The sequence below is a fragment of the Colias philodice genome, chromosome 2, assembly GCF_061535455.1.
Source record: "Colias philodice isolate Cphi_HAF_F1 chromosome 2, ilColPhil1 Martin Lab GWU primary, whole genome shotgun sequence".
In the NCBI taxonomy this organism is placed as follows: Eukaryota; Metazoa; Arthropoda; class Insecta; order Lepidoptera; family Pieridae; genus Colias; species Colias philodice.
In genome coordinates, this window is record NC_143087.1 from 10455107 (window position 1) to 10470875 (window position 15769).

General features: G+C 33.3%; 1 protein-coding gene and 1 non-coding gene across 5 annotated transcripts in view; one reads left to right on the top strand and one right to left on the bottom strand.

Annotated features, from left to right (window-relative positions):
* Positions 1 to 14703, top strand: part of Lrch (Leucine-rich-repeats and calponin homology domain protein) — a 51329-nt gene extending 36626 nt beyond the window's left edge. Inside the window, exons 5-12 of one of the 4 annotated variants that reach the window (XM_089708145.1) lie at positions 19 to 262; positions 1095 to 1227; positions 2556 to 2621; positions 3580 to 4219; positions 4486 to 4623; positions 5147 to 5224; positions 5501 to 5691; positions 11081 to 11212. In XM_089708145.1, the coding sequence (XP_089564271.1) occupies positions 19 to 262; positions 1095 to 1227; positions 2556 to 2621; positions 3580 to 4219; positions 4486 to 4623; positions 5147 to 5224; positions 5501 to 5691; positions 11081 to 11087 (1497 nt within the window). In that variant the 3' untranslated portion in view covers positions 11088 to 11212. Of the gene's footprint in view, positions 1 to 18; positions 263 to 1094; positions 1228 to 2555; positions 2622 to 3579; positions 4220 to 4485; positions 4624 to 5146; positions 5225 to 5500; positions 7542 to 11080 lie in introns of those variants that run through there. The other 3 variants (XM_089708133.1, XM_089708151.1, XM_089708138.1) reach the window with 3 other exon arrangements.
* TRNAK-UUU (transfer RNA lysine (anticodon UUU)) lies at positions 605 to 677 on the bottom strand. Its single transcript has one exon. It is a non-coding gene; the product is annotated as a tRNA-Lys (tRNA).
* Positions 14704 to 15769: the final 1066 nt, after the last annotated feature.

Consider the following 15769-nt stretch of genomic DNA (forward strand, 5'->3'; position numbering starts at 1 on the left):
CTCCTTTAAACATTACAGATATGCATGCGCGGGCGCGTGCACATATTCAAATACCTAGAGAACATGGCGAATAAAGACTCGCTAGCACATCGTCGGGTGGATGACACCCGACGGTCCACAAAACATACGTCTTTCAACTCGCCCGGACAAGCGCAGATCACGTCTGGTAACGCCACCATTGACTGCTTGAGGCATAAACCCAGGCATGTGGTTGATAGCGGATATTGTACGGATGGCGTGGATAAGAGGTGGTCGAATGATGGTGAGTAAATAGATTTGATAAATTGAGGGTATTTTGTTAAAATGAATGTGTGAAGATAAGTTTCAAGGATTTTGAGCAATTGATTTTGTTCTACTGTGTTATTGACGAAATATAGGACCAGATTAATTCATTTTAAAAAGGATTTGATGGTAAGGCCGATTTGATATTAAAACTGCAAATAAAAAATCAATGTGACTTTTAAAAAATACTTTTTGTAAAAGTACATACATCTTTATTGAATTATATGTAAAAAATATGATTAAATAGAAATATAAAAACCGAAATATATAACGATTACAGTTTTCAGTTAAATATGAAAATAAAAAAAATAAAAATGTATGCCGCCCGAACAGGGACTTGAACCCTGGACCCTTGGATTAAAAGTCCAATGCTCTACCGACTGAGCTATCCGGGCCGTGAAGACGACTTCGAAATTTTCTATTATAAATCAATAATTTTACGGGAAATACATTTGCTGTGTTTATGTTGTTTGTTGTAACTGCATAAAAAATCATTCCTTGTGCTTTTTTTTTTCAAATCAACATGAAACTTTTGAACTACATTTATGACCTGTTTCGTTTTAATCAAGAGCTCTTGGGTTTGCTTAACGTTTTAATTTCACATTTAACATACATAATATTATTATGATCTTCAAAAATGTTTTTGGCTTATAGTTACTTTTTAATTTAACAATTTAGCCACCTAATAGCAGTGTTACTTAACCATATTAAATGGCTATTTGGCTGAAGGTATTAAGATGATCCTGAACCTAAAATGAGAATTTCTATTTCTAGGATCTATTCAATAATAAAAAAATACTTTATTGTTTTAGCGGGAGGCGAAGCGGGTGGAGGGTCAGGCCGGTCCACGCCAAGCACGCCATCAACACTATCACCAGGCGCGGCGCTATCCCGCGCGCAGTCCAGCGAGTCCCCCCTCGCGCCCCTCACGCCCATCCTCACCGGGTGAGTACGGGAACGTTCGAGAATGTTCTAGAACGTTCTAGAATGTTCTAGAAGTTTTGCGTTGCAGATGCGATGAATGTAATATTGTAAGTGCATTTTTAGGTTAGGTGTGTAGTACTGGCAGGGTATTAGGTATATTTTTAAAGTAAATTAAATATAGGTTGTAATATTATAACAATTAAAAAGATTATAATGAAATAACTGGAATTGATATGTACGAATTAAAGGAATATTAAAAAATATTGCTTAACTGCGTTATTTTATATTGTTTACGCTTCGATTTAGGTTTTTGGGAATTTGGAAATTATACAGGTGGTGCTGTTATGATAATATGATTATATTTTTATCTTCTGTAATATTTATGAGATATAATGGGGATTATTTCTATATGAGAACATTGAGATAATATTACTACGTATGGAGGAGACACCACGAACAAAATCTGTGCGCCATTTTTTTGCTCTAACTAAGTTTTAAAAATTATTATTTAGTTAGGTACTTAACGATGAAAGTTATTCCTTTGCACTTTTCCGTATTATTTGTATTATTTGTGCAATATCGTAACACACACGAAGGCATGTTTGATGCGTTTCACTTTAAAACCATTAAAAAATACCGTTCAACATACGTCACATGACGTATGTTGAGTGGAACATAAGTGATGTAGGCGGTGTCGTCTCCTATTAATATTATCTCAATGTATGAGAAGTAGTTTTTTTGATAACCATTATGAAGTATTTGTTATATTATATTTATTTACTTATTTTATAAATTAACTGGCGAGGTTTTATACATATTATGTTTTACTATTTTTTATTAGATATGGGGTAACATTGAACCATTGGCTTATTTAATTTGTTTTTATTTTTCCACCGTTGACGGGAGCAGAGGTAAAGAGTTTGAGTTACCGTCGTTATCAGATGTCATCTTCATCCTCCCTTCATTTAGCACAGTAGGGTCCCGTACAAAATATTATATTACTTATTTTTGTTATGAAATATACTTAGATTGATAATACGAATACAAATATATTGTATGTCTGTGATTTTAATAATTTGGGTTATAAATAATGGAATCGATTGCGAGTAAAATTCAATTGCAAAAACATCCATAATGCGACTCATATTTCAAAGTGTATAACAGATTTTTTAAATCACAGAGTATAAGAGTAATTAACGGCAATAAACCGGTGGTATTGTAACTATTATTATAAATGACGTCTCTGCGACGATATAAATAAAAAGAGTTGCTGATGACCAAATGCGAATTGTACGTGGGCCTACTGGATTCACCCCCCCTTATATTAACCCCGGTGTTGTCCCTTTCAGCGTCCGTATATCACCCGAAGGGAACGGCGAGGATAAGAGTAAATTAGCACAACAACAGACATACAGGTACAATCACTCATGCGCACGACGCTCACACGCATACGCACCGTATTATATAATTATATGTATGTTATGTATGTAACGTCTATGTGTTGCATGTGTTGGTACTAATGTGGGCGGAGTATGCGCTGGTTTGTTAGGCTGTGCGTTTATGTGCTTACTAATTGTGCATCAGCTGTTTGTCTCTTTCGCTCTTAGGAACGGGTGGTTGAGAGTGAAAGAGATGAAATGCTGATTAGGTTTTTGGGTAGGTAGTAGTTAGGTTGAATATTTTGATGAGTAGTTTTGAGATTTATACAGGTTAAGGTTTATTTAGTAGGATTCGTTATTTATTTTTATGAAATATGTAATTAAATATTTAAAATATACGCTTCGCAGATTTTTTACTATCCTAAATGTATTTAGCAAATGTAATGCCGGCAAAACATAATAACACCAAACATTAAAACTGAAAGTTTATCAAACTATAGTTTATTGTCTCTATAAAATGCTTACGTTGTTTAGGTAGATCAGTTAATCTTGCTACTTTTTACCTGTCAATCGAAATGTAATATTGATTGTTATTGTAAGGGAACTCCCGTCGATTGAACATAAATTATTAACTTCAACAATATAAAGACAAAACACACACAACACGCTTACATTTACATATACTGCGCTGTATGGCTTTGTAAATGTGCTTTGCTTCAGTATAATCTTGTGAACGTACAACTGAACAGATGTTATAAGTTGGTTTTATGTTATTGTAAATAACCATGTTCTAACTAATTACGCAATGTACGGGAGCGTCACACGCTTAAATATGAGTTAAATTTTAATACGTTTAAACTCATATGATTGCACATTGGCCAATAAAAAAAATACAAAGAAATAATCGCAATCCTGCACTAAAACACTAAACTTGAAATTTTTTCCATTACAAATAGTAAACAAGAATATAATAAGAACGTTTATCAATTTCCAGACAATACAAAGAAGCCCTAAGACAGCAACGCCAGCAAGACGTGTACCGCCCCCGCACCGAGCAGCCCTCCCCAGAACTAGACTCCTCGCCCCAATCCCAAAACCAAAGTCCCGTGCACTTCCAGAAGTCCAGCTCGCCCGTCAACGGATACAGTAACGTATCATACAATAGATCCCTTTCATCAAACTCCCCCAATAATTCCAACGTGCCAAACTCCCCCCTCCTCCACTCGACCCCGCGGAGGTTTCAGAGCCAGAACGGTGTTGAAAAAATAGAAGAAAACAAGCGGCCAGTGCAAAAGGTCGTTCCGTCTCGAAATGTCGCCAAAACGTTCACACCAATAAACGGAAACGTTGACTACACGCGGGTCAACGGTTCGGACGCTACAGTGTACGCTAAACCAACTTCGCCTACAAAATCTCCAACCAACACGCTAGGCTATAAGTCGAATATTCCCAGGCAGAATGGGGACGCGAAATTGTTAACAACCTCGGTGTCGTATTTGAAAGGTGGTGGAGCGAAGCCGCCGAACAAAATGGCGTGGAATAAGGAGGCGGTGACCGATAAGCTGAGTTTCACTATGAAGAGGGAGTTCGATAAGCAAAAGGAAGAGTCGGATCTGTTGCACCAGTTGAGAACGGTGAGTTGGCTTTATTTTAATAAAAATTATTTTGTCAAATTGTCTCTTAAACCAACCTAGTTCTTTAAGCAACCATAATATACCTTATCTGAATCGATTGTACTGACGCGAGCACATGAGCGCTCTGTAATCGAAGTTGTCGTGGTTAGATTGTATTGCATGCCGGACAAATCTCTATGGTTTTTAACATGTCAATTTATTTATAAAATATATTTTTCTTTTTGAAAAATAAATAAAATATAAATATGTTATTTTAAATGATGCAGATAATTGAGAGCCGTCTGAAGATGTCGCTGCCGGAGCAGCTAGCGCCAGTGCTGTCGGACGGCGTGGTGCTGTGCCACCTCGCCAACCAGCTGCGCCCGCGCGCCGTCGCCTCCGTGCACGTGCCCTCGCCCGCACAGGTATACATACACACGTCTATATGTCATGATATACATGGATAGATGTCACACACACACGTATGTAAACGTCTACACATCAGGAACACATGCAAAGATGCTACACATACACACACACGTACACGAACGTCTATGCGTCATGATACACATGGAAAGATGCATACGCACACAGTACACACAAAATAATATAAACCTAGCTACGTTCACACGCGCGCACACAAACTTACATACATAGATGTTAGCAAGCCAAAAATACACACTATTATAAAAACTAGGAACTACATGCACGTGGGAACACAAGCACACACAAATACTAAAATATACATATCACACGCAATGTATGGTTGCGTTCACTATTCTTATGGCAAAATTACGAATACGGCATATTATAGGTATAATTAAAAAATATGACATTCAAGTGCATAACGACGACTCACAATTTCTTAAATGTTCGTAACTAATACCGCAAACAAAACCTGAAATTCGTGTTAAAATTTTTATAATTTTATTATTTTTTTCTTTCCAGCCGAAGCTTACAATGGCGAGATGTCGAAGGAACGTGGACAACTTCCTGGAGGCGTGTCGAAAGATTGGCGTCGAAGAGGTGAGGCATACATTTTAGTTTTCATTTTCATTTTTATCTCATTTTTTATTCTTTATTTTACGAACATTTAATAATTATTTAAACTTATCGATTTACAAACCGCGTCGATACGAAGAATACTCACACGGTGTTCAGCCATAAACCCGGTTCGAAAAAAAATATTTATAATACGCGCGTGAGTTCGTAGCGGGATCGTAAAATCGCGTGCCGTACGCAACAAAAAAAAATATCGAGACAAAATGACATAAACTAAGAGACCGGTGGCGTGTGTTCCAGGACGCGATCTGCTCGCCAGAGGACATTCTGTGCCACCACCCGGAGCTCCCGGGCGCCGGGGGCAGTACATTGGTCCCTCTCTCGCACACGATCGCCGCCCTGGAACACGCGCACCGCATGGATAACCCCCCCGACGCGTTACATCTCAGCTACGAGCACGAGCCCCCCCACAAGAGGTACAGCGATGACAGGTATATAGCCAATTTTAATTACACCATCGACGAAATGGACGAAGACGACGCATACCCAGAAGCGTTCAACAGGATACAATTCGTCACGCCGTTCTGTAAACGCGGAGGTCTATTAACAGGAGAGAATATGGAAATATACGACACGGATGAAGTCGACTTTCCGGTCGCCATGTTAGAGGAAGATCTCCAGAGATACGACAGGGGCAAAATGAACCTCGACATCGAGGACAACTTGAACGCGATAGTCCGAGAGACTGCCAAGGAATTTGAGAATCGAATTTTCTTCACGGTCCTGTGTCTCGGAAGCTTTATTGTATCCACTATTATTCTTATAATCTATCCTCTGTAATTTAGTGTAAGGGTTTTGGATAGTCTCGCTGTGTAATGTTTCGATTGTCACAAATTTGCCTTATTAACAGTGTAACTGTGATCCGTTAACGTGAGGCTATTGAGAATTGATCGTTGAGACTGATGAAATGATTAGTATTGCATTGAAAGGGACTTTGTCCCCAGTTAAGTTCGGTTTGACAGTATTAGGAGCATATCATGCGATCGTGGCTAGATTGTTTTAAGTTTTTTTTTCAAACAATGTATGAATGGAATTTATTAGAAATATATTGCATTTTTGCGCTTTAAGGTTCTTTTAGGTACTTACTGACATGTTCCGATTGTAGTTTTTGGCTAAATAAGGTTATGCACATTATTAATGTCGGCACTGTAGAGGATTTTCTGATATGAACTAAATGTTGTTTACGCTTGTCTTTTAATATATTTCTCATTGAAATTTGTATCTTTATACTAACCGTCTGTTATAGTTTTAAGATATATTTGATTCATTCCTAATACAGGCATTTCGGTAGATATAGTGTTGCGTTTGTGTAAATTGCTTTTTGATTGTTTACGGGAAAATGTTTTGTTTGCTTGATTTTATTTTCGAAGGATCTCAGTTTTGGTTGACATAATTTATTGTAGAAGTGTACATTTATGTTGTTCTTTTTCAACACTTCAATTACGTAATTCACTTAAGAAAACGCCGGTAATGGATCAAAATACGCCAAATAAAGTTCAGATTAAATTGATAGAAACATTTAGACATCACTTTACTGGTAGTGTTCATATAACGATAAGACAATGGTGCTTTACGACGCTGTTTCTCATTTGAATTATGTAATTTGAGTTCTTTACAAGGTTTGGTGCATTTATATTCACATGGTAGTTTTGCACTTTAAAATTTAAGGGTTTTATACGTTATAGGTGTTAGACATTAAGTTTTATCTATGAGCTATGAGATGCGAATGGTAATTTTGAAGAAATGTATTCTAAATTTTACTGCTGATTCGTAGGATGCACATTTTATGCTAGTTAAAACATATCGTTGGTTCAATTTTATACGATTTTTGCAATTAAATATGCTGGCCCTTAAAATAATCCGTTTAAGATATAAATCGTATTTATGAAACATTACCATTTTTATCACATACCTTACTTAATTCGAAATATAATGATTATTCCCATAATTTTATTTAAATCCTCTACACATCATAACTTCCAAAGTACAATAAAATATAATGAAATGTTGGTGCGTTCAACATAGTGACGAAAAGTGTTATATACATTTAATATTAAGCCCACTTATGTGTTACATGTTTCTTATTAAATAAGAATTGTATGCCTTAATGGAATTCATATCTATTGTATGTGATGCAAGCACTTATTAGTGTTTTACTATGGACCGTTTTACAGTATAATTTAGTCGCATAGACCTAACAATAAATGGATTTTGGGTTTGCTAGAAAAATTCAATCAAATTTGTTGAAACTGTAATTAAAATAAAATGACAAAAAATGTATTCATTTGTCCATACATTGTAATGTCCCTTTTACTTGCCCTCTTCACTAATACGATAGTGTAGAAGGCTTAAATGTCTATGAATAAATGGCCGTTATTATAGATGTTCGCAATCGCCGTAATGGCAGCAAACATCGACTATCATTTGTTGGGACAACTCTCTCGATTGCGAAAAGGGTCTAATTAATACAACCCACAATCAATATATTTCGTGGGTCAATGCACTTAATATAACAATTTTAATATTCTGAAATACTAACATTGTTTTAGAATATACTGAAAATGCTGTAAACGGTCGTTTTAGTAGTGAGTAGTGATAATAATTAGACTGTATTTTGAGGCTTTTCGAAATAATATTTGTAAAAGACACGTTTTATTAATTTATAAAATTAACCTACTTATCTATATGTTATAAAAAATAAAAGTCAATCGGAGACCGAATATTGCCAACTAACATTTTTTAATCTTTAAGAATTTTTATTGCATTTAAACCTAGAGTATTAAAAACTAATTTTCAACATAGTGGTTGTACACATAAGCAGCTATTTAACAAACTGCATTAAAAAAAACGGTTATTTTAATTCGACAGAACAAATTCCCCCAAAGTTTCGTTTCATTTTTATGTATAATTGCAAATGAAGCATCATTACCAAATATAATTATGCTGATTTTATGACGATGAAACAAAGGCTCGTATTAAATGCAATTTTGGAAATCATAATATTGTAATAAACGATGTATAATCCAGTCTGTAGGTGAATAGCCTTTGCTTGACAAATGTGGAGTAAAAGCGATTTTGACATATGACATGTTTAGCTATGGGGGCGTAATAAAAAACAAATATGTCAAAATAGCTTCTACTCCACTTTTTGTAGAGCAAAAATCCCTACAGACAGCATTTTTAATGATTTGTCTTACTGAATACTGAATGAATAATAATTTACTTACATTATATAATATATTCATGGAATTACTAAATGTTTCATGTGTTTGTATATTAAAATTGTCACGAGCATTCCAAAGATGTTATATTCAAAGACTGTAGACTTGTACTTTTTATTTACTTTATAATATCTTCGTTTACATATGAGCTAGTTACAAAATGAGTGCTTCTTTTAATTTTGCTGAGTAAATATCCAATAGTAATAAATGCAGTGATTTCTTTATGAAATAGAAAAAAATAAATTGCGCTTTTCACATTTGCACTTATTAATAGGAGTATTTTTTTCTTATACTAAGATTTTCTGAAGCTTGTCTGTATGTTTTTGAGCTTTAAAATTACAAGTACAATTTTAATATATATTCTTTATACAACTACATATAAAGTAATATAATAATAATTTATGCTTACTGATTGTATTATTTTTGTCTTTTTTTTTGTTTGGTGCTTGGGTGTGTATTTTATAACTGGTTTTAATATATTATATCTATTTTTCTTTAGCTTTGTGTTGATTCTATTCTTGAATATGTTTTCGGAGTATATATTGTTACTATTTATAGACACTGGTTTCAAGTAATCAGTATATCCTTTCATATATAAATTGATATACACGACAAATAACAACACTATACCATTACATTAATATTGATTCAAAAACATAAAATGAAGTTTGATAAGATTGTCTTCCTATTGCATACATCCATCCTGTGACTGTCTGCTACACCTAAAACCTTAGATTAAGGATTGGTCTCCGCGCGCGCGCTACGACTAGATACCGCCCCACCTAAAAACAATAGCTCTGTGAGTGCGGCAACTCTTTTCTGTAGTGTGTGTTAGGCAATTTGTAAAGACGCTAGTGTGTGTGAAGAATTGGGCTGCCAGCTACATAAATTTTACCTCATAAATGGGAAATCTGGCATCTTGGAAAGAAGTTTGAAAAATATTTTTTTCATCCTGACCTGGCCGGGAATCGAATCCATGAACATGTGACTCAAATCCACTTGCGACGCTACTATACTATAGTCACAAAGGTTGTTTAAAAGTAAAAAAGCGGAAATAAAAAAAAACATATTATATGAGTCAGTTAAACATGGTTAAACAGAAATAAATTATTGTATTATACTTTTTTATGCATGTGTTAGTAATAGTATTGAAAAAAAAAGTTCAAATTATTGCTAAAATATTTCCTCAACCACGTGTATTTTTTTGGATATGCAATACGGCAACACTGAATGGCGTCGTATTTTCGTAGAAAAATTTTTCGAAGTAAAGGAGAAATTTCGAATAATACGATACTTAGTGATGGTACGTGATCCCAGTGTCTTTCTTATTTTTTGATGTATTATTTTTAAATAGTTTTATGACACAAATAGGCATTTTACTTCAGATTTTGTTCAAAATCTTTATAAATTATCGGTTCACCCTCTCCACACAATGCTTGTGACACGACTGGCTTGGGTACGCCGAATTCGGCGTACTATAAGTTGCCGCATTTTTCAAGTACGCCGGCGGTATCTAGTCGTAGCGCGCGCGCGGAGACCAATCTATAATCTAAGCCTAAAACATTATTGTAAACTATTTCTAATCTTATAATAACTATTACTTCTAATGGATTCTGCTATTTACGATAATAACCAGTCTTTCATTCAATTCCATGTATAATAATCATTTATTTGTGTAACGTTGAATTGTCGTTGTTTTATTTATTAAATTTTAAGTTATTTTGCATTTCTTATTATAATTATTCGAGATTTGTTCGGTGTATGTTTTGAAATATTTTCTTTTTTGTAAAGTGTATTTTTTCTCTTATGTACTTACAATGTTTTTTTCTCGAATTAAAATTTACATTTCTTATTGCAAATTGTTGTTTTATTTTTATTGGTTCCTTCCTCATTATTCGCTTTAGAAAATAGATTATAAATTGGATACATATATCAGATTGACTAAAATAAAATTACCGTCGTATAAGATCACGTAAGGAAATTATAAATCATCAGTAGACAGTATACAGTAAAAATTTATGATAAGTACTTACAGATGTTTGATTTCATTAATAATTGGGATTCTTATCTATTCTATTTTTTCCTCGTTTATAAAATAAAATTAAAAATGTTATCAATTGAGCCAAGCTTAAAATGAAATTTGTATATTCAAATTAAACAAATGCATGTTCCTCGCATACAATATAAAAATAATTTGTGTAAGAATACGTTTCTTTTTTCTATATTTTCTGATTTTGACCTACACACCTTTAAGAGCTTAACGATCAGCCTTTTTAACTATAAGATTACCTATCTATATATATTAGCGATATTAGTCAGTCTTATAACCAAACCAGATACTAGTGGTCCGCCCCGGCTTCGCCCGTGGTACATATTTCGCAATAAAAGGTAGCCTATGTCCTTTCTCGGCTATCAAAATATCTCCATACCAAATTTCATGCAAATTGGTTCAGTAGTTTAGGCGTGATTGAGTAACAGACAGACAGACAGAGTTACTTTCGCATTTATAATATTAATAGTATGGATTATAAGAACTATAACCATAATTTTTTTACAGAATCTTAACGTTATAACTTATAACCATCAAACATTGTTATAGAAGCTGATGTGCTGCGCGGCGGACGTGCTAGAAGGCAAGGGAACAGTTCAAGTGGCGATCACAGTAACAGAACTACTCAGACGACATTCAGTTATTAAGGAGGCTCTCTCACCAAGCTCCATACCAGTGGCCACTCCGCCCACCTAGCGCAAACTGGCTTTAGCACCCGAATCTAATATCCTGCTCTAAACTATTGTTTGGTCGCGTGATTGTTGGATCCAGTTATAGTAAACATATGAACAGTTAGAAACTCCACACAAAACAAGCTACTAACTACAGATGCGTATGTAAGTGTGAATGAGCCGATTTGAACGTTTTTTAGGGAGTTGCGCTACTGATTGTATCTGTTTACTGTGGTCGAGTAGTGGTTGAAATTCGACTTTCTACAAGGAAAAGCAGTCGACGTTACAAATATCTTTATACTATTTTCGTATGTGTTAATGTGAAACAGACATTCGATAGTTTGGTTTTAATTACTACGACGTATATTATGTATAATTTTGATTTGTGATAAGTGAAGGTAAAGTTCTATAAAGTATTTCCACTACATATTCATATATGTATCTATACTCTTACATATGAATTGATATTTTTTCATTTCTCTATTGAAATGCTCATTATTTACTTATGATATTATTACTGCTATTTTAGGTTGAAACACGAATGATGTGTTTTACTTTCAGTTTTGTAAAGTTTAAAACCGATAAATAATGTGCAATATAATTGGATTTTTTGTTTCTCATGAATTTAAATATTATATTTTAATTTACTTAAAATTATCATGTCGCGTGACCATCCTAAACTTACAGAATAATATGCCGATATATATATAGTGGATAAATTACTTACCTTATTTGTCAATGTCGGTTTTAGATCGGTAATTAGAATAGTTCCTGTAATTATTAGTAATAATAATTAATTATCTTCGTCTATTCTTTTGCTCTTAAGGCTTCGTAGAACTTGAGAAATACGCGAAAAGAACAAAATATAAAAATAAAACGAGAAAAATGGATAAATGCATAAAAAATATAGATAAATTTTCATACATTTATGTCAGTTTATATGTTGCAAATTGCAATCTGTTTCCATAAATATACTTTCAATGTATCAAAGTAGAGCTAGTCAAATTAAACCAAATTTGATAAGGAAAATTAAAAATAATAACTCTTCTAACATCTGTCCAATGTTACTAATAAAATTTTAGTACTATTATAAAAATAGAAGGCATAAGAAATAAAAATAATACTGAATTAGTTCTTTTAAATCATGTGTCATATTATTCTTAAAGTTTGTATTTTTAGGACATATTTAATTACATAATTAGGACTCCATTAACCGTTGACCATTTTCATGTCATCTCATTTCTACATTAGCATTTGAACCCATGCTATCTCACTCGCACATATAACAACGTACGCTTTTCACGTAAAATTTAAATAATGAATTAGCAATACTTTTATAGCATAAATTGAATTGTATATGAATTCAGAATATTATTAATATTATAGGTGCAATTTTAGTTCGAATGGTGAATTTAATAGTATGGAAATACTATATAATAAAAAACTTAACAAATTACTATGTTACTTTGAAATTAACTGCTCTATAAAACAAGATATTATTAGTCCTTAAATATAAGGTATCGCACCTTAGTGCCTGCAAATTGAACGCACAAAAAATTCTAAAATGCACCGGTTATACGTAGTGATATTTTACACACAATTTTTGTATCTATATATGTACAATGTATTTGTATTGAGAAGTGCGTTACAAGTTGTAACTATGGAACGTCATAAGAATTAGGCGAAATGATCGTTTTTTTCCAAAACATTAGTTTTTTTATGAAATTAGGTCCATTAAATAAAGGGTTACAAAATATGGAAAAATTATAATTCGAAAATGATCTTACAACACGACATTGTGATACGAAATCGATTGTTTAATCGTTGTTATCATTTAAAAACAATTTAGAAGCACATACACTTGTTCATTTTTAATCGTTGCGTAGCTATTAGCTTCAATTAGGAAACACACACGAATTTAATGACGTTTTTGAACATTTACACACGTTGCGTAGCTGTTATTCATTAATGTATCTCACGTAGATGCCTTAAAACGGTAGGAATTGTTATTAGTGGGGAAAACATCAATAAAAGAGGATAAAATAACAATAAATAGGAAAAATAATACAGAAAGAAATGGAAGATTAAAAAGGTGTACTAAGATTTAATGGTTCATTAAGTAGTTGTTTGTAATGGACACATAGTAAACGTAAAGATATTGAACATATTTTGTTTTTAGACAGCAATGAAATATGTAAGTACCTATCATATGAATGAGATGAATGAAATATTGATCATCTACACCTTTTTAGAATCCACAAAGCCAACATTAAAATGAATTAAAATAAATAAAACGAGCTCCGTTTGTAGCGTAGGTAGGTAATAGGTACACGAGTGATGTGAGAGGGGAACGGCGACGGGAACATTATTCTAAAGTTTTCTAGAAAACTGATACGTTTCGTAATTTTACAGTTCAATGAAAGGCAATAACGATTACATAGTTTGGGATCAGCATCTGCGAGCTTACGTAGATTTTGTGTAGTTTTACTAACTAGGAAGTTATGGATTTCGTCCAATTTGAAACCGATTGCAGTAAAATGTGTTGACAACATACTACAATAATTACAAATTTGTAATTTTTGGTCAGCGTTGACCATTATTTAAATAATAACACTAATAAACCGTATATTATTATCTTGGCTGTGTACGTTAATCTTTATATTTTTCGCGCCACTTACGTGGACACAGATAAAAAATGGCGCCCAAAATGGTAATGTAGATATCGTACAGTTACTCGTACTTAAACATTTATTAGTTAAATTTAATTATTTTCTATTACGTGATGTAAATATTTGTCTTTAATTCTCATTCTAAATCACAAAATTTTCTAGTTTCTTCACCACCGATTTGATAAATCTTTTAATACTCATAGATCTTTAATCTAATGTAGGATAATTTTGATTCTCGTCATTTTTAATGTAGTCAATTCTTATTATAAGGATATGATGTAAAGTATTTTATGTAATGCGATTTTTGTGATTAATAATTTCTATTTTATTTAGTATAATTATTGTAATATGCACTTAGATAAAAATGTATTATGTATGTGGTGTAATTTTTTTCAAGCGAAATTTTGTTTTTGTTACCATGACATTGTGCTTTTTACGTTGTGATGATAATTATGATTTTCTTTAATATAACTTTAGTTTTTGTCAGGTTCACATTTTGCTAGATGTATTTTTTACTTTTTTTGAATAGATAAAGTTTTGGTTGCATATTTTAGTGTACATTATAATAATTATAATTTTTGTTTTTTCTTTTTAGGAGCCTGGCAATATATTTATGTTCTAAATTATTCAAAAATAATTTTATGTTCAATGAAACATATATCGAAATAATAATCTATATATTTATGTCCTGTGAATTTGATTATATGTTGTGTATAAACTAGTATTTAGGAATTATAAAGGAAGTGATGGAGTCTTTGTCTTCAAAGAGATTGTGCCAAAGACTGGAACGGACTTGTATGTATTCGTAATGCACTCGTCTTGAATGGTGTAATTCTTAGGCCCTGCGCAGACGGCACACTTTTTGTGCGATCGAGTCTGCGGCGCACAAAAAGTCTGCATGGCGCGCAAAAAGTCGGTCGCGGATTTTTCACAGACTCAACGCACACGACGCACATCTTCGATCATTTTGTCGGCAGAGCTGTAGGGACGTAGACGCTATGGAAATCGTGTAAAGTGTGCGCCGTCTGCGTTAGCGCGCGTTGAAGCAAACGTTCAATTCTTTTCACACACTTTTGTGCGGAGCGGCGCGGTGCGGTCTGCCCGAATTACACGGATTTTTTGTGCGCCGGACTTTTTGCGCGTCGTGTGCGTTACTGCATATAATTTCATAGGTTCTATTTTCACAGACTAAAAAGTGCGTCACGGATAGTCTGTCGTCTGCGCATGGCCTTATCGTACCCACGTGTTTATATGTAGATACAAATAAAGATACTTATACAATTTTGAAATGTTGTACTTATTTACAAAACCCTTAAAAGATCCATTTAGTTATACAGCGGCTATATGGGATATAGGTTGGCTACAGCTCAAAACAATATACATACATACATGAATCATGAAAAATCATAAATGAAAACAAGCACATGAATGTAATCATTCAAGTCTTCGTTGTAATCTTTCAAGGCTGATACTATAACTTTTTAATATGCTTAATATAAAGGCAGAACTTCGTTTATCTAGTGTATATTTTTTATGGAAATGAAACACATCAATGTTGAGATTGATATTTAATTTAATCATTCAAAATAAAAAAAATATATTATGTAGAAATGTAACATACAGAATATTATAGTAGAGCAACACTGCATTCGTATGTAACCGGGCCGGGTGGCGCGTCGCTACGTATAATAAATCTCTCACCAACCAAATAAGCATATTATTCACCATTTTTACAATCCTCTGAAAGATAAACTAAACATAGGTACTAGGTAGATACTTCCATACTATACATATTTTAATAGAACCCTCAAATCAAACACCAACAAGCTAGTTAAAGAAAAAACGCGTGCACCTTAATACGGAAACGGGCGTACAAAAAATTCAATTTATTAAAAAGT